The sequence below is a fragment of the Mchenga conophoros genome, linkage group LG7 (genome assembly GCF_057382185.1).
Source record: "Mchenga conophoros isolate Kocher_MC1m ecotype Shallow Benthic linkage group LG7, M_conophoros_male_GT1.1, whole genome shotgun sequence".
NCBI classification, from domain to species: domain Eukaryota; kingdom Metazoa; phylum Chordata; class Actinopteri; order Cichliformes; family Cichlidae; genus Mchenga; species Mchenga conophoros.
This window is the reverse complement of record NC_140532.1, coordinates 57,863,936-57,888,954: the sequence shown is the minus strand read 5'-3', so window position 1 is coordinate 57,888,954 and position 25,019 is coordinate 57,863,936. Positions and strand designations below refer to the sequence as shown.

Genomic DNA, 25,019 nt, shown 5'->3' with positions numbered 1-25,019 from the left:
GCAGGCTCCTCTTTTAGAATAACGGGAAGCCAATAAAGAGAAGCTAATATGGGAGAATTAGGGCCTCTTTTTATTTAGTTCCTATTACTACTTTTGCTGCAGTGTTCTAGAACCACTGAAGGCTTTTCAGGAATATTTCAGAGCGACCTGATTATAATGAATTGCTGTAGTCCAGTGTTAGGAGTAATGTGAGAACTAGCTTTTAAGCATCATTTTGAGACAGGATATTTCAAATTTTACTGATATTGTCCAAATGAATGAAGACAGTTCTACATATTTGCTTATTGTGTGTGCTCAGGGAAATATCCTGACCAAAAATTACTCCAAGATTCCTCCCAGTGTAAAAACCTCTCTCATTGGTTGCCTTTTTTCAGAGGCAAACGCAGTATCCAGCATCATGTGCAGTGAGAATATAACATGTTTACCATTTTCCCAAAAACAAATTCGGATCCACAAAAATTAAGTATATTCAAGTTAGGGAACAAGAAGGCAAGTATTAGAGCCAAGAAACCACTTTGTTTTAAATGCCTTTTTTAAGTATTAAGGAGGGAAAGAAGGCCTTTTGAAGGAAGCTGGGGCAGAGGTCACAGCTCATCAAGAAAGTTTGAGTTATGAGGTACCATAAGATAAGGTCTGCACTGACAATACCTCAGTCAATGTGTGCTAGTCCTGATGGTCTCAATCCAAATGGACTCAAGTCCTTCTGTCTCCCCCGGTGTGTCCACCTCCTGGTGAACATTGCGGACAACTACTCTACTATTATTTTGCTATGCTTTTGAAAAGGTCACTTCTCTTTAGATGTAGAAAATTGTTTCATCTAGTAAGATAAAAGATGAATAAGATCAGAAAAAATTTACTGGGTACTGGTTTTTCCTGATGACAGAATTAACACTTGCATTTTAAATTGCATACATGTTCATACATAGTTCATACATAACCTGGAATACAAAACATACTTTGATAACAGAAAGAAGATATTCAGTGCAGAAATTTTTCCCATATTAATTGCTTTAATGGTCTACAGGCCTAAAGACTGTCATTATGTAAACAACGCCCTCCCTGTCTCTGCAGCTGGAGTAATGACTGGAGCAACAGTGTACAGTCTGACACTGAGTCTGTCTCTGTGATGTCATTGGCGGAGAATAGCCAACGTGCCACACAGGGTGCCCGGGGTCGTCTGAATGCCACCGGTGGCACCAGTGACTTAAGTGCTCATTCAAAGAAGTGCCGAGATGCACCCAACTCCAACAGACACTTGCCATAAACTCTAAGGTAATTGATTAATTAATGAATTAATTTTCAATCTGAACCATGAAGAATATGAACCCAATCTTTTAGGAGACATCTAGCCTGTATTTCTGAAATGGCAAAAAACCAGAAAATTGCTAAATCTATATGGTAAATACTTCAGAACATATGATGTCACTATTGTGTGTTATATAGTGTGCATCAAAGTCCAACACTACTGTCTCCAAAATATTACAATGGAAGAAATGGAAAAATAAATAAAAATAAAATGTTAATAGAAAGTATATACAGCTCATTGAAATCGAAAATGAATACCTCTCAGAAAATAATTCTTGTCTTTCAAGAAAAATGGTACTTACAATGAATTATTTTAAAAGATCATTTGAAATATTTGAATATTTCATCATTCAAATCTGTCTACAGTAAGTTCATACAAATATGACATAATCAAAACCTAAAGGCCAGTGTTTCTGTTGAGTGAAAGACTTGAGTGCTTTTAATTTGAAATGGATGCAGGAAAGATTTATTTATTTATTTTTGTATGATGTTACCTCAATGAAGTATCTTTAACAATGTGCAGCAGATCTAAGATATATAAAATTGAAATATCATATCACATGTTTGAGTTTTATAGATAAAACAAAAGAAATTAAAAAAAACCAAACAAAAGTGCATGAGCTGCCACTTTTCTTCACCATAGCTATAGTTATCTTATCATTATTCTGACTCAACTATATTTTAGTTTTTTCTTTGAGATATTTTTTTGACTTTGTGAACTTGTACTCTAAGCAGTAGTTTGCAAATTATTGTAAAAATCCCATGTATTTACATTCATGAAAGAATTTTGCAATTGCAGACTTCGACGATATACCTACATCATCAAAAATGTTCTTGACTTGGCAAGATGTTGTGAAGGAATTTCCCTAAACTTCTTAATCATGGAAAAAAATCTACAGTCATCCACTTTAGTTGTCTTCCAGGCCTTCTGGTGATTCTGAGCTAGCCAGTGGATTCCTGCTTTTTAACGAAGTGCCAGACTGTTGACTTGTTTATCTGACAAGTTTTTGCTATCTACACTGTTACAAAAAGAAAAAAAAAGTGTTTGGTGCAAGTCAGAATGTCATTCCTGTACCACACTACTTTGCATATCCAGAGAAGTTGGATCACACAGAGGGAACACTGAGGGAGGAATTTAAACTCTGTAACCAGACTATATTAAGAATATTGTGGATGTACAAATAAGTATTTTTAAACATGCAAGTTTTAACATAACTTATATTTTTTATGTGTCTTTATAAAGGCTCTCTGCAATGTCTCACATCTTTTATCTCTAAAAGAATGGGGCCCATGTATATGAAATTTATAGTATTATTATTAAATATTTCAGTACTTTATAACAATTAGTGAAATACTTTTTCAAAACCCTTGAATTAAAGCTGAAGGTCTGCATTAAAATAACATCTTAACTGTTTCATTTAAAACCCACTGGGGTCATGTAAAGAAGCAAACTGACAAAAATTGTAAGCATTGCCCTTGTAAGCATTGAAGAAAAATTAAAGAGGTCTATAAAATGTATCCAATTATTTAACCAAAAGAATGGCTTAAAAAAACTGGCTGAGAGAAAATAGAGGATTGTGTAATTTTTAAAAACATTTTTGTTTATTTTTGTTTTTCTTCTTTAGACACAGAAAAGGAGAGCAATAAAATGAAAGAAAGAATTTGAGTATCCAGTGAGGTTAGGAAGTGGCTACTCCCTCAGTACTTTAATGAAAACTAGAGTATTGGTTTGAAAGTGGTGCTAATCACCATACATGCAACAGATTCCATTTTTGCCACTGCAAAGTCATGCTGGTTCTCCTCTGACAACTGTCATAGCAGAACCCTTGACCTGTTGGGTCAAGCAAGATGAGCAGTGGTTACCTAATTACAATAGCGGTTTTTGATACGGGCGACACAGGCGGTTGCCCGGGGCGGCATCATGGTGGGGGCGGCATCACGGGCATCTGCAAAAAATAAAAAAATTAAAAAAATTGCTTGTACTCATGCTGCCCCGACATCAGTCAGCGCAAATGGCATAGGCACCGATCGGTTTTCTATCGCCCATTTGCTGGGAGTAAGGGTGCCCTCCGTTTGTGAGGTGTGCCAGCTGCTTGCGGCACAGGGAGGAGAGGGCAGGGTGGCGGGGGTTTCTCCGGCTGGCTGGAGCAGCATCTAATAACCAACTCGCAAAATAAAACAAAATAAAAACAAACCAACAAACACAAAAACACCAGACATTATGATACAGACTTATAATTTGCACCGATGTCTTTTTGAAATTCTATATGCGAAAAGTGAGCGCGAGCGCCTGCTTGGTGCTGAAGTCAAAGTAAATTTTATTCTCATATTCGCTATATACAGTACAATAGAGAGACTAGACGACAAGGCTCCAGTTACAGCAGTGCAAATAAACAAACAATAAATATAGGAAGAGTAAGAAAAAAGGTATCCACTTTAGGACTAGCGGTAAAGAGATCAATAACAATTTAAAATTTATAATTTACAGTTTGATGATTTAAAATCTCACACACAACCTGTTGAAAGTGGAGGGGACCCTGCTGCTTCCAAATAGAGCACATTTCATTCATAATGTTGTAAATCCAAGCCCATTATGTATTCATGATTTGAATCCTGGGTTGTGTGAAATCCCAGCAATACACCCTAGACAAAGTGAATCTGTGAACTAAGGTGTAGGTTTGTTAGGTTATGTTGTGGTGATCTTCGGGTTGGGGGATTTGTGTTCATACGGGAGTGCAAAATTAAAACCAATGGAAGATGGACAAGAAAAGTTCAAAGCCATCAGGTCCTCATTTTAGAAAATAGAGAAAATAAGTGGAGGAGAAACGAGCAAAAGATACAGGCAAGCAGATGTGTCATTGGATCATGGCAGGTCATGTATACTGAAACAATCAGAACCAGAATACTTTATTAATCCCTAAGGAAATTATGTAGGTTACAGTTGCTCCAAAAACAAATGGTAAAAATAGTAACAGTAACAGACTAAACTCCAAACAATACATTATGTTACAGATTTTAATATTAATTATACATTGTCAATTGTTGATTTGTCCCAGAGGCGGAGCCAGACATTTGAAACACCCGGGGCTTAGCCCTAAAGGGTAGTATGCATGTGGGATTATTATTTTAGAAATGACTGAAAGACTGAAAGATTAATAGGCTCTGTTTTGAGTTTTGTTCAAAAAAGAATGACTTCATATAGGAAAAAAATATATCACATATGCAGGACACCATAAACTAGTTTTTTAATTAAGCAGCAAGGCAGAACAAAGTCGGGCCTGTATCAAGACACGAGGACTAAACCCCAATTCAACCAGACCCAGAACTGATCTGGAATTAAAACAGGACTACAACAGTTCAAAATCAGGACTACTGAGGACTTAACCAAGACAGAACCAGAATCAGAACTAGATGATAGTAGCACTAAAAATCATCATAGACCTGCACTACACTTATTTTTTAATTCTACCAAAGTCCACTATTTAGACTGAGAAAAGTTTATGTAATTATTTAGCCTTGTTGTGCAAACAAGCCTGCATAACTTAATATAGAATTTGAAAAATAACAAACCTAAAAAGAAACACTAGGTACAAGATACATGAGTACCTATGATACGGTGATACTTTTGGTAAACAACCATTTGACTAACATGTGTGTCTCACCTGCTCTTGTTCCATCTCTGTTCTGTCCTCATTCTCCTCCATCTCCCTCTCTGCTCCTCTCTCTCCCTCTTTGTGCTGACAATCATCAAATATACAGTTGAAACCAGATATTTACACACTCTTCAGATAAAAACACTTTTTTAATTGTAACATCAAATCAGACTAAATGTTTATTTTTTTAGATTGATAAATATAAAAAACATTTGTTAATTTTAAGAGTAAAGAGATAAACTGTCTGTATTTCTTAATTGCAAATGGCACCAAATTGTATTCAAAATTGAGCCACACTTATGGAGCTCCACAGTTCTTTTCCTGGTGTTTTGGTTGACATCTCTTGATTTTCCCATTTCAAAGAAACAGGCTGTGTTTTGCCTTATATGCATCCACAGGTGTGCCACCAATTTACTCACATGGACTCTGCTAACCTATCAGAAGCTTCTTCAGCTCAGAATGGAATTGTCTGGAGTTTTCTTATTAATTAACAATAAACTTAGTGTATATGTACTCCTAAATTTGATGAAAGTGATAAAAAATAGAAGCTCTGTCTCTCTTTATTCTGACATTTAACTAATTCAAAAGATATTTCAATATTTATCCAAAACAAAACAAGTTTACTCTAAATTGATGTTGTACAGTAAAAAAATGTTCTTGTGTTTTCCATAAAGTGTATGTAAATATCTGGTTTAAACTGTGAATATACTGCTGTGTATTGAAATTCCTCTTGTTTTGCATAGAAATATACTGAACAACATAGTAAGCATAATATATAAAATAACATTTACCTGAGTTTTTTCTTTGAAAGAAGCCTCTAATGTCCATTCTTATATTTCAGTACATAACTGAAACCGATTTAGTCGGGGAGGGTAAGAACTGAAAATATGAAATAAACACACGTAAGCTAAGACTCTAAAAAAATAGCATTTGTTCTGCTTTTCATTTCGCCATTTGTTGATTCACTTGAAGAGCAAGTAACGTAATATTGGTCAAGTGATCAGTTTGATATCAATCTTTCGTGGTTCACCGTCATATTTACATTATTTGTACGGTACGAATGATTTGCTTTGGTACCTGGTCAAACTTAAGCTCTCCTTAGTATGGCTAGCTCCGTTTCTCCAACAGCGCACACAGGCAGCAGCTGCCCCGCCCTCTCGCTCAGTCGCTTAGTGCCTGAGCTCGGATCATACCAATATCAGGGGGGATTCACGCACAGTCGTAAATTCCCTCAGTGTGCACTATGTGCTTCGAATATTGTGTGTACTTTTTGTTTTATACAGTTGTCAGCCAGGCATCTAACTATGAAAAAATTGCACTCCAAAAGACCCCGGGCTTCTGACAAAACAACCCGGGCTTAAGCCCAGTAAGCCACCCTCACGCTCCGCCCCTGATTTGTCCTCTTCTCGTTGTATGACAAATTGTGATGGCTGTTTGGTAGCCGTTTGCATACTATGCATACTCTCTCTCTCTCTTTATGTGTGTGTGTGTTGTCGTGGAAATTTATTAACAAAGCCTGCAGACCTGATGAGCAGTTAAAACCCAACACTTTATTTCCCATGCATGAGGAGAGACGTCAGTCAGGCGGCACTGAGAGTTGTCTCTGACAATGAACAGTTCAGGTCCTTTTTAAAACACAGTCATAGAACAAAAGGCTTTTACTGTTGCAGTTCACACCTTGGTTCTAAACAGAAAACCCTCTAACACCTTTGAGACTCTCCCCCACTGTGGGGCCAAGCCTACCTGTGTGAGCTTCCATCTCCTGGGAGACATTCACCAGGTTCTCACCGTCTGTTTCCCAGTGTGAATGAGGTGTGAACCAGACATACTAAACTAAGTAACATCAAAGCATTTCATCAAGACAATACATTAAAGAGAAATCCTACTACAATTCCCACCCTCTTGATTGCATCCCAATCACTAATACCAAGGATTTCTCTTCCTAAAATTCTGTTAATTACATCAGCAACATTGCACATTCAAAAAGGTTTCACAATATCCATCATTCTTACAGTGTCAGGAAAAATAACTTCACTCATCACAATCATCCTCGCTCTCGCTATCATCAATGTAATCTTCAGCTTTCAACAGGGTAAGCTGCAATTTGGGAGACTCGCTTTCTCTTGTCAGTGCCACTGTGATTAATCTACTCAATAGGGTACGGAGGCATGGGATCAGACAGCAACCGCATCATGTGAGAATGGCAATACAAGTGGCTATGGACATTAGCAACGACATCACTATGGCCTTATACTTCCCAAACTGTCTGTTGAACCACCCGTCTAAGGGGTTATTAATGCCGGAGTCCTCTGTCATTTGGGATGACAGTGTTTGCAAACCTTCCAAGGCTCTGGTTACAGTGCCGCCTGGAGCTGTGTTTTTTGGAATGAAAGTGCAGCACAGAGGACCCACCATAGTGCAGACCCCCCCTTTTTCAGCCAAGAGCATGTCCAGAGCCATTCGATTCTGCCAGGCCATCAAGGATGCGGCAGCCAGCTGTTCAGATAGGCCTGCCACTGCATCCCGTGTCAGATTTGGCCAGTCGCTGGACGTTGTAATGGACATAGTTTATTCTGTCCATATTCTTATTCGGAGTTACCCATAAGAAGATAGACTCGAAGCCCCTGCAACCTGGTTAACCAATTTAAACTCATCAGGGACACTTCTGGGGACACCTATAGCGTCTATATAAGTTGTGGAGTTTTTAGTCAAATCAAAATCTTGCGTTGTGGTCCTACGGGCCCTTCCCACATGGGTCTCTGCAGAGGTGTGGGACCCTGCTAACACTATAGGGAGAGCCAACCTCACAATGGTCCAGGTTCCTGACCAGCTGCTGGGCAGAGTAGGCACACCACTTAACACCTTGTCAACGCACCACCAGAACAGATTGGCTCAAGCCACGTTAATGCTGCTCATATTTTCCCATTTTGTGACATTTATTATTTTAGCACACGATAAATCATCAGGAGCTCCTACGGGGGTGGCATTTACTCTGGTTAGGCATGGGGAGAACACGGGGGGGGGGGGGGGGGGGGGGAGTGGTAGCATGCAATCAATTCCTGGTCTGTTCTCCCAGAACAATAAAGGGACAGGCACAGTGAACAGTGTGGGGCAGGCTGCAGAGCAGGCCACACAGTCTGTCATGTTGCTTACACTGGCCGTGTATGTTATCCAGTCAAGCCAAGTATTTGGTGGTCTGAATGTTTGCTTAGCTATGGTGGCGGTGACCTCCGTTGCATTAGCACGGGTCACACTGTGGTTTGGGCTTAATGCACGATGTAGTCTTACCTTTATTATGCCCATTGTGTCTGCGCCGGCCTGATCCACTCCTATGATTAAATAATAGGAGTCTTCTTTGGAGTCGTGGCATTGTCCCGGGAAGTTTGGTCTCCTGGAAAATGGGTTCCAGAGGGCAATCATCAGCCCACTGAAGAGCATCAGGGCTACCCCAGTGATGAGCTGCTTCCTGGCTTGTTGCATCGTTGCAGGTAGAGGGTAGACTGCCTACTACCTGAATGAGGTGCGGGGATTATTCTGTCCCGCTTGTCTCGTCCGGTTGTTCCTCCATTCCAGGTGATTCTCCTCCAAACAGCTTACAGTGGCTGGCGTGGATCCAAGTAACTCGTTCTCCAACCTTCACCGCTGTTTGTGGCCAGTAGGACTTGGAATGGGCCCAGCTACCGCTTCGCCTTCCAGTGTCTCCTCCTGAAATCCTTCACTAACACCCAGTTCCCTGGTTTGAACGGGTGCAGGGGTCCTTCTGCTGGCCTGGGCAGGGTTGCTTTCACTGCTCTGTGTACATGCGAGAGAATCCTGGAGAGATTTTGACAGTACACAATCATTTCGCTGTTGCACTACTCTGTGGACATGCCTGTCCATTTCGGGGGTTCTGCCCCCTCTCTGGCAGGTCGTCCATATAACACCTCATAAGGGCTGAGGTGTACTGGGGGTTTGGTCCGTGTGCGCACATACATCAGCACGAGGGGAAGTGCTTTTGGCCACGTGAGGCCAGTTTCTTCACAGCACTTCACCAGCTTGGACTTTAAGGAGCCATTCATTCTCTCCACCGCACCTCCAGATTGTGGGTGATATGCACAGTGTGTTTGCAATTTGAAACCTAGTTGCTCGCTGATTTCCTTCAATGCCTGGTTCACAAAGTGAGTGCCATTATCACTTGTGATTTTCCCCGGGATATCTCACTTGGGAATGATTTCTGACAGGAGGGCTTTTGCCACTGCACTGCTGTCTGCACTTTTAGTGGGGAATGCTTCTACCCACTTAGAGAACATGTCCACTACCATCAGACAATACTTCTTTCCCTCGGCTGGTGTCAATTCAATAAAATCCATCATTAGATGTTCAAAAGGCATATCGGGGGGGGGGGGGGTTGCAGTGTTTACCTGTGAGACCCACATTGTTGGTCTCACAAATGAGACACCTTTTGCAACACCTCTCAGCTGCTGTGGAAAAACCCTTTGGTGAACCATAGCGATGTTACTGCTTGTAGCTTCACCCCTTTAGACACATGGTCTAACCCATGTGCCCATTTTAGAAACCATGGGAAGAAGTGGTTAGGCAGACATGGGCGGCCATCAGGGGAGCGCCAGACAGATTTGACCAGTGTGCAGCCATGTTTGCGCCAGATTTCTCTGGCTGGGAGGCAAATGACTGTACAGCAGGAGATCAGCGAGGCTAGGTGTGGGCAGCGGCGCCAAGACAAGTTGGAAGGGTAGGCCTCCTTCGGCGGCTGCTTTGGCGGCTGCATCGGTGGCAGCATTTCCTCGGGAGACAGAATCAGTTTTACCTGTGTGTGCTGCACACTTCAGTACAGCAATGCGAGCAGGTAGGAGGATGGCGTCCAGCAGTGCTGCTACCTGGTTAGCATTCAGGTTGGGCTTCCCATCAGATTTCAGGAACTTTCTGTGTCTCCACAAGGCGCCAAAACCATGTACCACACCAAACGCGTAGCGAGAGTCAGTGTAGATGGTGTCCGACTCACCCTCCGCAAGTTTACAGGCTTCTGTGAGCGCCACAAGTTCCGCAGTCTGTGCTGAGAAGTGTCTGGGCGATGAGCCTGAAACAAGAGTAGCATGATCAGAACACACAGCAAAACCCACCCGGTTAGTTCCACATGAATCGCGTGAGGAGGAGCCATCTACATATAACACAATGTCAGAGTTCTCGATGGGAACATCTAACAGGTCGATCCGAGGTGTACAAGTTTCACCCAATACAGCAGTGCAGCTGTGTGGCTCACCATCCTCTCGCGTGGGGATAAGAGTGGCTGGGTTAGGTGTTGTGCATCGTTTCACTGTGATGGTGGGCATGTCAAGCAGTATGGAAGAGTACTTGAGCCAGCAAGCTGCAGAAAGGTGTGAAGTTTTCTGCTCCAGCAAAATAACAGAAACTGCATGGGGTACCTGCACTGTCAGAGGAGAGTGCCCTACGATGTCACGTGAGGCGAGAACGGCCTTTTCACATGCAGCTACTGCTCGCAGGCATCCAGGCAGCCCCGCAGCCACTGGGTCAAGCTTGGAAGAGTAATAACCCACCGGGCGAAGGGAATCACCATGGTGCTATATGGCTCTATGGCTTCCTGTTTCAGAGGATATTGTCTTTGGCATGGTCTAAAAGAGGACTTTGAAGTGATTACCACTTGCTCACAATCTTTAATTAGCCTACATCATACATATAGGAGGCCCACAAGCCATCAGGCACCTCTGTCAGCAGGGGGTGTGAGGAGTTTAGAGGAGGTGTCGTTTGAAGCAGACAGTGTGAGACAGCTATGTCCACTAGCTCAACTGAGCGGACACAATGGACTGTATATGTCACGGTTTTCTTGTAGGCTTTTATTTCCCGAGAAAACAACACTGCTTTCTTGTGATCTGTAGTCTCCCAATCACAGGCGCGGTAGCACCAGTGCATAAATTCTCCCATGTCTTCCCACTGGTAGCTGTAAGCTTTTGCCAGGGAAACATGTGGGACCGATGCATCCATAGCAAACATGTTTCTTTGCTCATCAGTGAGAGAAATCGCAAGTGCAGCAAATGTGGAGCTCCAAAACATACATGTCACAGTTAGCAAATCATTCTTGGTTCTGTACCATTCTTCCTCATAACTGTCATCAGGACCATGCAGAGAAAAATGAGACATGCAACTCAACTCTCCGGAAGCCATAAAATAGACGTCTGGAGGCATGCAGTTGCGAGTCCCTTGTACGAATTCTGTAACAAACAGCCCCTCCTCCAGCTTCCACCCGTAAGCGAAAGCCGGGGTCACGGGGCTATATTTCACCATCATATAATCATAGTCAGATTGCGTGATTTTAATGCCATTATAGCAGGAAATTAAACTTATTTTCAGCTTGCACATCAAATCTCTGGCAAGCAACTTGACCGGGCACAGGTCTGACCACAGAAACCCGTGTGTGAATTTTCTACCCTGTCCGTCTACACAACACAGGGGTGAAAGTGTCTCTCTGTATGGTTCCTGATGCGGACACAGAATGAGTGAACCTCTCACCCAGCACGGGCTGGGGTGAGAGAGAATCTGAGCGTAATACAGAGTTGGTGGCCCCGGAATCTACAAGAAATTCTACTTCCTGATTACAAACTAACATTTTATACAAGGGTAGTGATTTATAAGGCGCGCTATTTAAATGTACATACACTCAACAAAAATATAAACGCAACACCTTTGTTACTGCTCCCATTCCCCATGGGATGGACGTAGAGACCTAAAATTCATTCCAGATACACAATATAACCATCCCTCCCAAACAGTGGTCACAAATCAGTCCAAATGTGTGGTAGTGGGCACATCTGCTATATTGAGATAATCCATCCCACCTCACAGGTGTGCCACATCAGGATGCTGATCTGACATCATGAGTAGTGCACAGGTGTACCTCAGACTGCCCACAACAAAAGGCCACCCTGGAATGTGCAGTTTTGTCTCACAGCAAAATGCCACAGATGCCACAAGCAATGAGGGAGCGTGCAATTGGCATGCTGACAGCAGGAATGTCAACCAGATCTGTCGCCCATGCATTGAATGTTCATTTCTCAACCATAAGCCGTCTCCACAGGCGTTTCAGAGAATATGGCAGCACATCCAACCGGCCTCACAACCGCAGACCTCGTGTAACCACACCAGCCCAGGACCTCCACATCCAGCAGGTTCACCTCCAAGATCATCTGAGACCAGCCACCCAGACAGCTGCTGGAACAATTGGTTTGCACAACCAAACAATTTCTGCACAAACTGTCAGAAACCGTCTCAGGGACGCTCAACTGCATGCCTGTCGTCCTCATCGGGGTCTTGACCTGACTCCAGCTCGTCACCATAACAGACTTGTGTGGGCAAATGCTCACATTCGATGGCGTCTGGCACGTTGGAGAGGTGTGCGCTTCACGGATGAATCATGGTTCACATTGTTCTGGGCAGATGGCAGCTGAGAATGTCCCAGTTCTTGCATGGCCAGCATACTCACTGGACATGTCACCCATTGAGCATGTTCGGGATGTGCTTGACCGGCGTATACGACAGCGTGTACCAGTTCCCACGAATATCCAACAACCTCGCACAGCCATTGAAGTGGAGTGGACCAACATTCCACAGGCCACAACTGACAATCTGATAGACTCCATGCACTGCATGAGGCAAATGGTGGTCACACCAGATACTGACTGGTTCTGGGTCCCCAGACCCCCAATAGCGCAAAAAAATACACATTCCAGGGTGGCCTTTTGTTGTGGGCAGTCTGAGGTACACCTGTGCAATACTCATGATGTCAGATCAGCATCCTGATGTGGCACACCTGTGAGGTGGGATGGATTATCTCAATATAGCAGATGTGCCCACTACCACACATTTGGACTGATTTGTGACCACTGTTTGGGAGGGATGGTTATATTGTGTATCTGGAATGAATTTTAGGTCTCTACGTCCATCCCATGGGGAATGGGAGCAGTAACAAAGGTGTTGCGTTTATATTTTTGTTGAGTGTATGTACCAGCTGGTGACACAGAAACCGTTCTACATGCTCAAAAGTGTGATGTATTAAAGTGTGTGTGTCTGTGTGTAAAACACTTTCTACGTCAGTGTGTGTGTGTGTGTGTGTGATTTTCACTTCCCTGTTCTGATGAGGTGGGAAAACCACAGCCTGAAGCGTTCTCTGGCGTCCTTTCCCTCCGGTCTCAGTCTGCCTGCACCCACCACTGGCCCTGGTCACTTGGTCGTTTTAGTGTTGATGATGTTCGCGTCTTGGATAGCCTCGGTTAGGGCAATTCCGCTTCCAGTGTCCAAACTTACCACAGGATAAGCAGGCATCTAGGTCTCCTCACCACTGCTGTCGTTGTTGATCGCATCGTCGATCACGCCATCGATCATGCCGTCGATCACGCCGTCGATCACGCCGTTGATCACGCCGTTGATCACGCCGTTGATCACGCCGTTGATCACGTCGTCGATCACGTCTTCCCCCCCGGCTGCCTTTACAGTGGAAGCCACCCCGCGGGTTCGCTGAGGCCTTTTTACAGAGTTAAGGCTGCGTTGTGGAGGTCGCCGCTCTGTTTTTCCTCTTTCTTGCTTTTTACTTTCGTCAAGGTGGTTCTGAGCGTGGCGGGCATGGCGTCGTAGTTCCGTTAGCCGAGGTTCATTTTCCCTCCCCACTTGCGAACACCTTACTTCGGCTGCCACATCTGATCTTAGTCCCCGTAAAATATGGCCGCAGAGATGGTGCTCACATGTGGAGGCGGTGACACCTGTCATGTCATCCTTCGGTATTCCACCATTAGCTTCAAACACATTTATCATACGAAGTATAAAATAATCCACAGATTCGACCTGTCTTTGCTTGTAAGCCTGACAATATCCATGGTTTTCTTCATGCTCGTAGGTCAGGTGTCTTACCCCCAGCGTAGGGTCAGGCAAGGAATCCAGATCGGCATCGGCGTTCAGGCCCAGCAAAACATCTTGTACTAGGGCACAAGGAGAAGCACAAACAGTGTGTGAACAGGGAAATTATGTTTTGTTCTCCTTGATATACGGCGGCGGAAGAGGCGCTGAGGCCGATTCTGCATCAGCTTCCCTTCCATGCACTTCTCTAGGCAACTCTTTCAGAGCTGCTTTCTTTTCCCTCCTTTCTGCTTCCATCATCCACATTTTCAAACATTCCTTCTCATCGCTTATGCTACGCAAATCTACAGTGTTAACTTTCCTTTATTTCAAAAATTTCACTTCCTCCTCCCGCAACTGTTTCTCTACTTTCTTTAACTGGTTAACACTCAGCGATCCCTTCCCGGGAAACCCGTTTACTTTTTGCCACTTAACAACATATTTCATACACCCAATTCCCCATTTCTTAACCATAATGTCAAATATTGAGTTTTGTCCCTGGCTGCCTGGTGGAACGTCTGCCGCTCTACTGGATCTAGATCCCATTTTACTACATGAGGCGTCCCCCGTGAGGTCCTTGCCTTCTACGGACCAAGGAACGAACACCGCCACTCCGTGCACTATAGTACGCAGAAATGGACTCCGACAGTGTATCCGAACCGCTGTCCCTGTGACGTACTTGGACCAAACACAGGTCTGGGCCGGCTTCTCCCCAACAGCGCGCTCGAGCCAATGTCCTTGTGATGGACATCTCTTTTGGCTCTCAGCGAAGGCGGTCGCACTTTTGTCCTCTCCTGCCCTTATCTTCCCTGCTTAGCTTCTTATGTCCTTGTCTTGTCTTGTCTTGTGTTTTTACTTACTTTTCCCTGGAACACTCTCTCACAGTCTGTTCTCTAAAACCTAAAAGAGGAATTATGGATTTGATCAACTGGTCTCTGAATGCAATTGACACCCCTTCTCAACGAGAATTCTGGGCTCGGGTGAGCCTGACTGCTGAAGATATCTACCTATTCGGAACCATGATAACAGGGTTCTTGCTGATCGGAGCTGGCTTGGCCCTGGCTTATCGAAGAATTAAGGAAGCGGAACCGGCTGTTCAAACCCCCACAAGGCTGCCCGCTGGAATTGAAATGATGGGACGAGGCGTGAGTTTCTCAAAATGGGCTCATTGAGTGCAGCACGGATAAGATCTTGGAGAACGCACGGCTGCTGTGAATACTCAGAACAAGACCTCTGAGTGAAAAACTGAATTACATCTGGAGGGACTAGCTCGAATAACACCTTTGAGCGCAAATTGGATCACATCTTGGGAAGTGCACTGCAGTCGTGAGTTCTCAGAACCTGCTCTTTGAGCACAAGAATGACAACATCACGGAATGTAAGTAACATCATGGCAAAGCTCACGGCTCTCCAACGGGAGATTGAGAGACCAGTGTTGGACTGTTAGAACAGCTTTGAAATTCATATGAGTTGTTCGCACTAGAGTAAAAACCACCATCACTTCATGCGGAGACCCCTTCGGCGCCAGCTGCGGTCTCAAGGCTGGAGCTGAACAAAACACCCTGATAACGACTGTGTTTAGATTGTTCCCCCCATTCCATGCAAGGCCACCTGGGTTGGCTGGAAGACTGTTTACTTAGCCTGGCGGGCGAAGGACACTGTCTCAGCTGAACTCTGGACACACACACACACATACACTGATATGCACACACTGATCCCCCCTCCCTTTCCAAACGCCTTCGATGCTTGTGCCCTACCGGGGAAGATGGCAGTCGACTGGACCAGCGCAGACATGCTGCAAGACCGGATGCGCTGTCTACACCGGCTCTCGCTTACCCTTTACCCGCCCCTGTTGCTTGTCTTGTGTTTCTATGGTGCATTGATAGTCATGTGCTTTTTGTGCTGAGGTGTTTTTTCTGTTATCAAACTGTTCTCTCACTAGGTTTTTTTTTCTCCTCCTCTTACCTCATGTTATGTATTTTCGTTGTTTTTTTTCCTATCAGCCTACCTTTCTGACATGTGTCCCCAATGTGATGTTTGTGTAAAGTTGGTCAGAAGGTTCCTTTGTAAGTGCGCATGCGCCATTAGCGTGCTGCCTGCTGTAACCCTAATTTCCTTCGGGATTAATAAAGTATTCTGATTCTGATTCTGATGGACCGTACCCAACACAAGCCTGGGGCCTCAAACCGCCAGGATTTTTCTCCAGGAGACTCGAACTCCTCTGGCGCCAGAGGGAGTGTTCGCCCAGGGCGCCAAACAGGCTAGTACCGCCGCTGGCGATAAACAAACAAGAGAGAAAAGCCAATCAGCTGATCATTGATCAGTTTCATGATTGAAGTAGCAACAGGAGAGGGAGGGGGAGAGAATGAGAGAAGAAGAGGCTGTACAGCATAAAGACAGAATAACTCCAGCTTTGTGTCTTTTTCCATTCTAGCTGAAGTACGGGACAAACTGCGTTCCTTCTCAGCTCAATACGAAACGTGTAATATTTTCTCTGAATGAGGGATGATTCCATTTTTTATGGGACGGTTGCAACTCTACTAACTAACCTTATGAATAAAATAAAGTTCGCAATCAGCAACATGATAGCACCCACCCAGCTGTATAGAAACTCCATCATTCTAGCTAGTACGCAGTACGAGTTATTGTAACTGAGTGTAAAAATTCAGCACTACAAAAATAAACTATACCTAAACTTGGTTTATATCTTACCCAGTAGGGGTGCAACGATATTCGTATCGATATTGAACCGTTCGATACAGTGCTTTCGGTTCGGTACGCATATGTATCGAACAATACAATTTTTTTCAATTTTTTTTTTTTCAATTTTTTTTTTTTTTGTGTCCCGTTTGGATCTATAGCCATCAGAATTGTTGTCTTGAGGCCAAGAAAGATGCCAAGAGGATTTATTTTAAGTGGATCATCATATTGGTCCATTTGATTGACCTTTATTATAATTATGAATTTATTTTATTTTCAGTTGCAAACGGGACAGACATGACTGTGGGATAGGACAGGGGGAAAGAATGAAAGAAAGAGGGGGAGAGAAAGAAAGAAAACCAAAGGGGAGGAAAAAAAAAGAACAATACAAAATTTGTAATTTATTTTATCAACTTTCCTTCTGACGATGCTGTCTGTGTTGAGCGCTCAGTGAATCTGCATTTGACTACTCCGCCTAGGCTCGAGAGTGCAGCCTAGGCGGAGTAGTCGAACGCAGATTCACTGAGCACTCAACACAGACAGCATGGTCAGAAGGAAGAGCGCAGGGCAAGCTAGCGAGACAGAAGTGGACCTCCCCACCCTCATTCAGATCTGGCGTTTGGAATTATTTTGGTTTTCATGTGACGTATGACCCTGAAGGTAAGCGAGTCATGGACTAAAGTAAAACAGTATGTTGGATGTGCCATGCAATGCTCAATTACATGGGTGGGAGCTAGTGTGTTAGCGCAGTTAGCTCGTTAACGTGTTGGCCGTCTAGCCCCTCTGTATAGGGTAGCTCGTTAACGGAGATTTGCCGTGTTGTGGCGTTAAGGTTATTTCAACGAGATTAACCTGAAAGCACTAGTGGGAACACAACGAATATGACTGCACATTTACACCGACATCATCCTAGTGCAAAGACAAAAACAACAAGCATGCATGCTACAAACTTTAGCCGAGTCATTTAGACAGCTGTTAGCACAGGATTCTCCTTATGGAGACCTGATATGTTTAATATGCTGCTGAGAATATAGCCCAGAAGAAGCGGATAGTATAGCTTTTATTTTGGAAAGAGACATTTCTCTGTAATAAACTCTCTTTTCCAAAGATGAGTGATTCCTCAATCAGATACAGGGCTCGCAATATCGCTAGCCCGACGTCCCGGGGCTATCTCTGCCCTGCCTGTCGGGCTATTGTAGGAAGGAAAAATATATGTCAATGCTTTTGCATTCTTTCAGAAATGTAGCTGGGTAATTATGTCATTGGGTGAGCCACTGTCAATATGTGACATATTGAAATCGTGTTTGAATTTGCGCTTGTTTTTTTGCTTTCACTTTGCAATCGCGCGAACTGTGTATAGAGAGCGACAGCACTGATCTGTGAGTGATGATAATTTGTGCACCAATTCCTCTGACATCGTCTTATTAATTGTTAGCTTACTATGCAAACATGACAAGTGAAATCTCCCGCAGCTTAAACATGTGAGAGGTTGATCGCGCAGAGAATCGCTGAGCTTATGTGAGTGCGGCAGGATATATATTTCACTACGATGACCTGGATGATTGAGAACCTTCACAGACAGATATATATTTTAGTTCTGCTGAGCCAAATAAGACAGGTCAGGGTGAAGAAGTGACAGCCAAAGAAAAGCTTACCACAAAACGGAGAAGTTATGACAAATCAGACTATAAGGCAAAAAGAAAGTGCAGCTTTATGGTTTCATGGACAAAAGAATTTCTGTGGCTGCAATATGACGAGCTAAAAAACAACACGCACAAGGGTTAGGGTTAAATTTAAAAACTGTACTTTTGCGTTAAAATATATATTTATAATTTTAATAAATGACAAATTAAAAAGGCATGAACATTTTTTTTTGTATCGAAAAAATATCGAACCGTGACACCAAAGTATCGAACCGAACCGAACCGTGAATTTTGTGTATCGTTGCACCCCTATTACCCAGATAGACTGCAGGTCATAACTTCTTTCCTGAAGTTCAGTTCACCTGACACTCGGACCGGCAGCCGCCTCGGGTCTCTGCTCTTGCCTCCCCTTTCCTTCATCCACCGGCTAGCCTCTGTGGTAGCTCCGCCATTGCCACCACCAAACAACTTAGTTATTTTTACACATCTGCCAGCACCTGGCCAATCCACCACCTTTCATTGTTTATACTGTTACTAAAAAAATGAATAAATAAATAATCGGCCCATAAAAACGAAAAATCACCATCGTCCAGCTATGGTCTTGCCATCAGTTAAGCTGGCACGCGCACCCAGGGTTGCCGACCCCTGGATTAAATGCACTCTCTCATTTCATCTGTAGTTGTTCTGTCAGATACAATTACGCCTTGCAGAAATATTAGACTCACAGACATATCATGTAGGGGAATGAGACCTGTGTCATAGTCTTCATGACTATGAAGTTCATAGTGCTTCATAGTCATGTTCATTGGTTTAAGACGAATGTGTCTTTGACAAAAGTATTTGATGTTTTGAAAATGAGATGGGGCTGGACTAGTATGGGCTCAAAATGTGGTCATAAATATTTTGTACTTGTAAATCAGTTTTGTACTTGAAAATCAGGATTTGTATGTCTAAAAAGAATTTGTGTGTGCGTAAAAAAGGTTTGTATGTGTAAAAAAGATTTGTGTGTGCGTAAAAAAGATTTGACCGCCAAACCCATCTGTTCTCTGATTGGATTGTTACATTTGTGATTGACATGACATTGACCAATCAGATGAAAGGAAGAAATATAGGGTCAAAATTCGTACTTGTAACTTGCAGGTTTTTTTTTGGCTAAGTCCACACACAAATCTTTTTTACACACACACAAATTCTTTTTACACATACAAATCCTGATTTACAAGTACAAAACTGATTTACAAGTACAAAATATTTATGACCACAGTTTGAGCCCATAGACTAGCAGTCTTCTTATGATCATTTGTTAAAAAAAACTTCTTTTGTGTGTGTGTTATAGGTAAATAAATCAAAGTGCTTAATTAACTGAATTTGCAGCTTAAAGTATAAAAGTGCTTTTAGTCAGCAACACTAGAAAATCATTATGTCATGTTAATTCATTTAACACCCAGTAATAATGTGATTAGTTATTGTGTGTTAAGTTATACTGATGTTGAATTGAAATGCTACTGACCCAGTTGTATAATCATTGTTCACATGTGTCTGTGAAGGTTCTCAGTCATCCAGGTCATCGTAGTCAAAGGAGCTTGCAAAGAAAAGCGTCTGGACTTCTTTAAGTTGCTTGAAGACGTTTCACCTCTCATCCGAGAAGCTTCTTCAGTTCAATTCATTCAGTTCAGTTCATTGTTCACATGTGTTTTTTTTTTTTTTTTAGGTTTGTACCAGTGATGGCAACTTCAGAGTCGCAGAACTCTCTTGCAACCCCTGGCTCTCCTCCATCCGAGATTTCAGCCCCCATATCCAGCCTAGCTATCTCTGTTCCCTCTGTGACTTTAAGTCCCTCTGGTGAGGAAGAGCGCCCTTTGCTGCATCAGCTGCACAAGTCCTCAAGCCGGGATGTACAAAAGAGAACCTCTTCACACTACAATCATGGCCATGTGGCAGATAGCTTGCCATCTAGTCCACTGTTCGCTATGGAGAATACTGACTACCAAACCATACAGGACACCAGAGCTGCCAGCTATATGTTTTCAATAGCACCTGTGAAATTAATTAACACAAACAACAATGTAAGTGACTGCAGCAACAATAGTGTCACTGACCATGTGGTTGATTATTTGAGGTTAAATGGTGACAGCATACTAGTAAGTGATACAGAGGAGCCTCGGGGGGAACACATACCCTTCCTAAGTGCAGACAGGAATACAGTCCTTTTACTCAGGGCTGTAGATAGCGGCAGGACTAACCCAGCATCACCAAATGATGACCTACCAGTAAAGTCATCTAGCCTCATCAACCAACAAGATTTAATTGCTGCGTAAAGTAAAAAAAAAAAGAAAGAAAAGAAATTGCTAAGATTACTTCACATGGAGGAAGAATATAAACAACCTTTAAACCTTTATTTTCGATAAATTCTCATAATTTATTTGCTGTGTAAAGACTTTTAAAGACAAATGAAGAATGAAACTTTTATTTTAGAGATGTAGTAAATAAAGTTTTATAAAAAAAACAGTACAGATGTCTTGTAGGTAAAGTGCCATACGCTAGTATGCAGCAGTTCATAGTATAGTTAAAAGAATATTTCAGTGCAGACAAATATCAATGGTGCCTTTCTGTTTAGTATGCTTAAGGGGCCGTAATATTGCATACTGGGCCATGCATCACCCTCTTATTCTTCAAGTTAATAATCAGATGCTCTGTGTTGTCTGCCTTTAACATCTTGCACTTTAGGGCACCCACTGACATATTTGAAATCAAATGTTATGGGTTCAAAGTGCATGCTATGTTCTTAAATGCTGTCATGAAAAAATGAGCAGACAATTGACTTGAATTGATGGTTTTCTTACCTGATGTCCTACTTTTATCACAGTCTTATGGTATATATTATTAGTAAGCTTATAACCTGGATTCCATCAAAATGTCAGAGATCTTAACTCATTCACTGCCAGCCATTGGCAGTGAATGAGTTAAACCCATTGACTCATTCACTGCAATTGACGGCTATAGACGTCAATGGCAGTGAATGAGTTAATAATTTTATTCATCACTGGACTACACTGTGGATGACCTGCCAGAAATGAATATTGTAGCTGTGAGATAAATATACATTCATTAAAGTTTGCCTCAACAAGGTGCATAAGATACACACAAAGAGTTGTATTTACATTCGACCATTTCTATGTTTAAGAAGTATTCACTGAATTGTATGGCATTGTTATAACAATTAAACAATGTTCATGCTTAAAGAGTAGCAGCCTAATAATCCTAAGGTTTCTGGTATGGGTTAAGCTGGATGCTGGTTTTCACATGCCCCATAATCCTCCTTAGAAGTTTTATTTATTCCTATGCTGACAGATGTTCTGCCTAAGTATAAACTGTCTCAGTTAAGGTGGTACAGTCAACGACTACTAGTGTGAAGACCAGCAATTCTTTAAAATAGTATCTTTAAATCAACAATATCTACAAAGTAAATTAGCTACAAGATCTATGTCTGATTTGTTCTTGTGTGAATCCAACCAGTGCCTTGTATTGCACTGTGGATCTTAGAGAAGTGCTGAATGTATAAATTGTGGTAATTTCCTTTAATTTAAACCATATTTCTGGAAAAAAAAATTGAAATTTCCCCCCAAATTAACTTGTTATCCTCTTGCTGTAAGAGTCAAGTTCAGGTTTTTCCTTTTAATTTAAATGACCTGTCTTGATATACAATTACAATTATTTTCAACAGATTGAATATAAACAATGCAAGATATACAGTCATTTCATCTGCACACATTAGTACATAGAGAAAAAAATATCTTGCACATTTTGTCACTTGAATGGTTAGCATAACACAGAGAACATTGTTTTGAAATGGGGGTGTCTTTAATTTATGTAAATATATCAGGAAAATCTCCTGCATTGTTGTTTCTCACTGAATATCACATTATGTGTTTTGTGTGTTAGTGTCAAAGCATTTGGGATTGAAAAAGAACTTTCAGTTGTTCTGTCTCACTATTGATTGATACAATGAAAGTCTTGTGCAGCTGTAATAATAAATAAAACACACATTTCACATTTGAGCATACATGTGAACATGATTTATATGTCAAATCTATGGCTTTTTATCAGTTTGGGTTTTTTTGGTAAGGACTGATCATTTTAAAGAACTGAAGATGAATTCTCTTCAGTTCTTTAAAGAGAACTTTGTAATTAGACCTTCTGGACCGCTCATGGCAGAACAAAGTCCCAACAATGATAGGAATTAGGACAAGACTCCTGGTGTCTAGATGCTGGCAGTGGTGGAATTGAGGATGAAGGCTTGGATGTGGGTTCTGAATGGAAGGAAATGTGGAGGAGTCGGGTTGCACATATGAGAGTCTGAAAGACAGAATGACGAAACAGCAGTGAGATTTAAAGCACACACATAAGAGAGGCTGATTGTCTTGCAGCAGGCAGGCAAGAAAATTATCCAGCTTAGAGTGATGATGTCAGTATTGTCAGAGTTGTTTGACACTGTGGGAAAGTGGATGTGATGTAAAGAATGGACTTGCAGTCAAAAACCCAGGAAAGCAGGCAGATTAGTGAATAATTTCTTATAGTAAACACTATAGTGTTTAGACTACACAACTTCAAATTAAGTCCTGGCTGCATATTACACTGAAAATAAATAATAACACAAATTTGTACTCCCTTTACATACATGTTATTCTATGTGCTGAGCAATGCCATTTTGTTTTAATTCTGTATTTTACTTGTATCTTTGATACCCATTAAACATGTAATTTTTTTTCATGTAATGTCTTCTTTCATGAAAGCAAATAAAAGTAATTTTTGAGCACAAAAATTTGATTTGTGTTCATGACTTATTGAGTGCATAAGGTAAAGCTGCAGATCTTGCCAAGCTTTAAGCAGTTTAGGAAAGCTAAAGACACATGGGTAGCGGGACAACTTCAGTCCTGTATCATTTAATTAATATAATTAATAATGAATTCATCTTACTGCTGGCTATCATATGATGTATATTAGCTTGCTGATTAAAGGTAATATATATATTACTAATTTATGATATATATTATAATATATTGTAGTAAACTTACCATTTAGTTCACCTTTAGTTCAGAATGAACCCAATCCTGGCACCATTCCTCTTCTGCAGCTTTCTGACTACTTCACTCGTCACCATGGCAACCACCTCTTACCCTCCTTTAGACCCGCATGAAAAGAGAGAGTTCTCCAAGCCCAGAAACTCGTGACCATGTTTACCTTCTGGTGCACTCACTAGTGAGACAACCCTCCCCCTTAAATTCCTTAGAGAAGGGGACTTTCTCTGTAATGTCTAATAGTATCAGAGGAGCAGTCCACCTCCAAAACTTCTCCGCAATACACTGTGTGCAGTAAATGACAAAACACAAACACACATATGTGATGCTAATTATGAGATATTAGCCTTACAGACAAACATAAATCGCAACATGGAGGCTTGGGGACCTCATTTGTTCACACCACATCAATAAGATGCTCTCTGATGGTTAGAAGGGATGGCTACTGTGTCACACATAGCTTTGCACTACTAAAGTGTTTTTGGTAACATGAGACTGACCAAGACAGAAGTACGAAGAGTGTGAAGAGAGATAGTGAAATGCGCCAGTGCTTCTACAGGTTGTCAGACTGACAACCTGTGGAAGGCAGTAATTGGTGTGCAATATTTTTACAGGAGGGCTAGTGGAGACAATGACATCTAAGGATAGGAATTAAATTCTGAGTAGTTCAGTTGTACTGGGTCCCAATTTCCAGTAGTTTAATGCTTTATAAATGTTAGTCTGCTTGCTTAACGATTTTGCTTATCGGTTCCACTTGCACTTGTGCTGCAATCACATGATTTCCATTCCAGTGCTGGAGGAGGAAAATAATGGTGCAGTCTGTAGGGTGGAAATGGACATTAATTTTATTTTTACTTTACAAAAGGACAACAGAGCAATGGTACAGTGCAAACTGCATACAGGACAGAAACAACTGCATTATGCTGCTAACAAAATAACATACTAACACTAGCAAGATTCGTGTTAGTGTGCTAACACGAAGCTTGCTAGCTTTAATTCACTTTGTGGTTTCCTCAGTCTGCTGGTTTAGAGCCCCCAGACAGGAGGATTCAGGGTAAATGGCCTGTATTTATATAGCGCTTTACTAGTCCCAAATGTGAAACGCAGTTTGCTGCTTCTTTTGCTGCTGGCTCGGTGAATTTTGGTTGGAGAGAGACAAAACCTGCAGCTCAGAATCAGCGCAAAAAGACATAATCACAGCGCGGACCGGACGCATCAGAATCGCTAAGTTCCGACAGCGTGTCCGTCTACGGGCCATCGGGTGAGAAAGCCGAGAAAGACAAAGCCGATTCTGATGCGTGGGGTCCGTTCTGTGTTTACGTCTTTGTGTGGAATCCGTGTACCTGCTCTCGTTTGCTGTTTGGTTGTTGTTGAAATGGTTTTGTGAGCTTTAATCTGAGAATCTGGCGTTTCTGGCAAAACACAGTTATATTTAAAAGTCGATTCAGGATTTAATGAATTGATATCGCTTTATTCAAGCTACTCACCTCCCACTTCCACCTGCACTTTCAACTGGACCACGGCCAATCAGAGAGGTCCCACCCCTTACTATCTCTGATTGGTTTAGTCCACGATAGGGGCATAATGTGTGTCTGTTGTTGACCACAGGGAATGTTGCAGATATTTATTTTTTTTCTTGCTACCCGAACAGTTGGTCGCACAGGTGCAACCAATTTTTTTTTTTTAGTCGCACCACTGAAAAATTTGGTCGCATTTGCGACTAAATTGGTCGCACTCTAGAG

The 25,019-nt window shown here is 42.1% G+C and overlaps 1 protein-coding gene across 6 annotated transcripts in view; it reads left to right on the top strand.

Moving 5' to 3' along the window:
• nrg1 (neuregulin 1) overlaps positions 1 to 23,021 on the top strand; it is a 79,766-nt gene extending 56,745 nt beyond the window's left edge. For 5 of the 6 annotated variants that reach the window (XM_085280410.1, XM_085280411.1, XM_085280414.1 and 2 more), the window contains one exon: positions 19,911 to 23,021. In XM_085280410.1, the coding sequence (XP_085136536.1) occupies positions 19,911 to 20,517 (607 nt within the window). In that variant the 3' untranslated portion in view covers positions 20,518 to 23,021. Of the gene's footprint in view, positions 1 to 1,071; positions 1,273 to 19,910 lie in introns of all 6 variants that reach the window. The other variant, XM_085280415.1, reaches the window with a different exon arrangement.
• Positions 23,022 to 25,019: the final 1,998 nt, after the last annotated feature.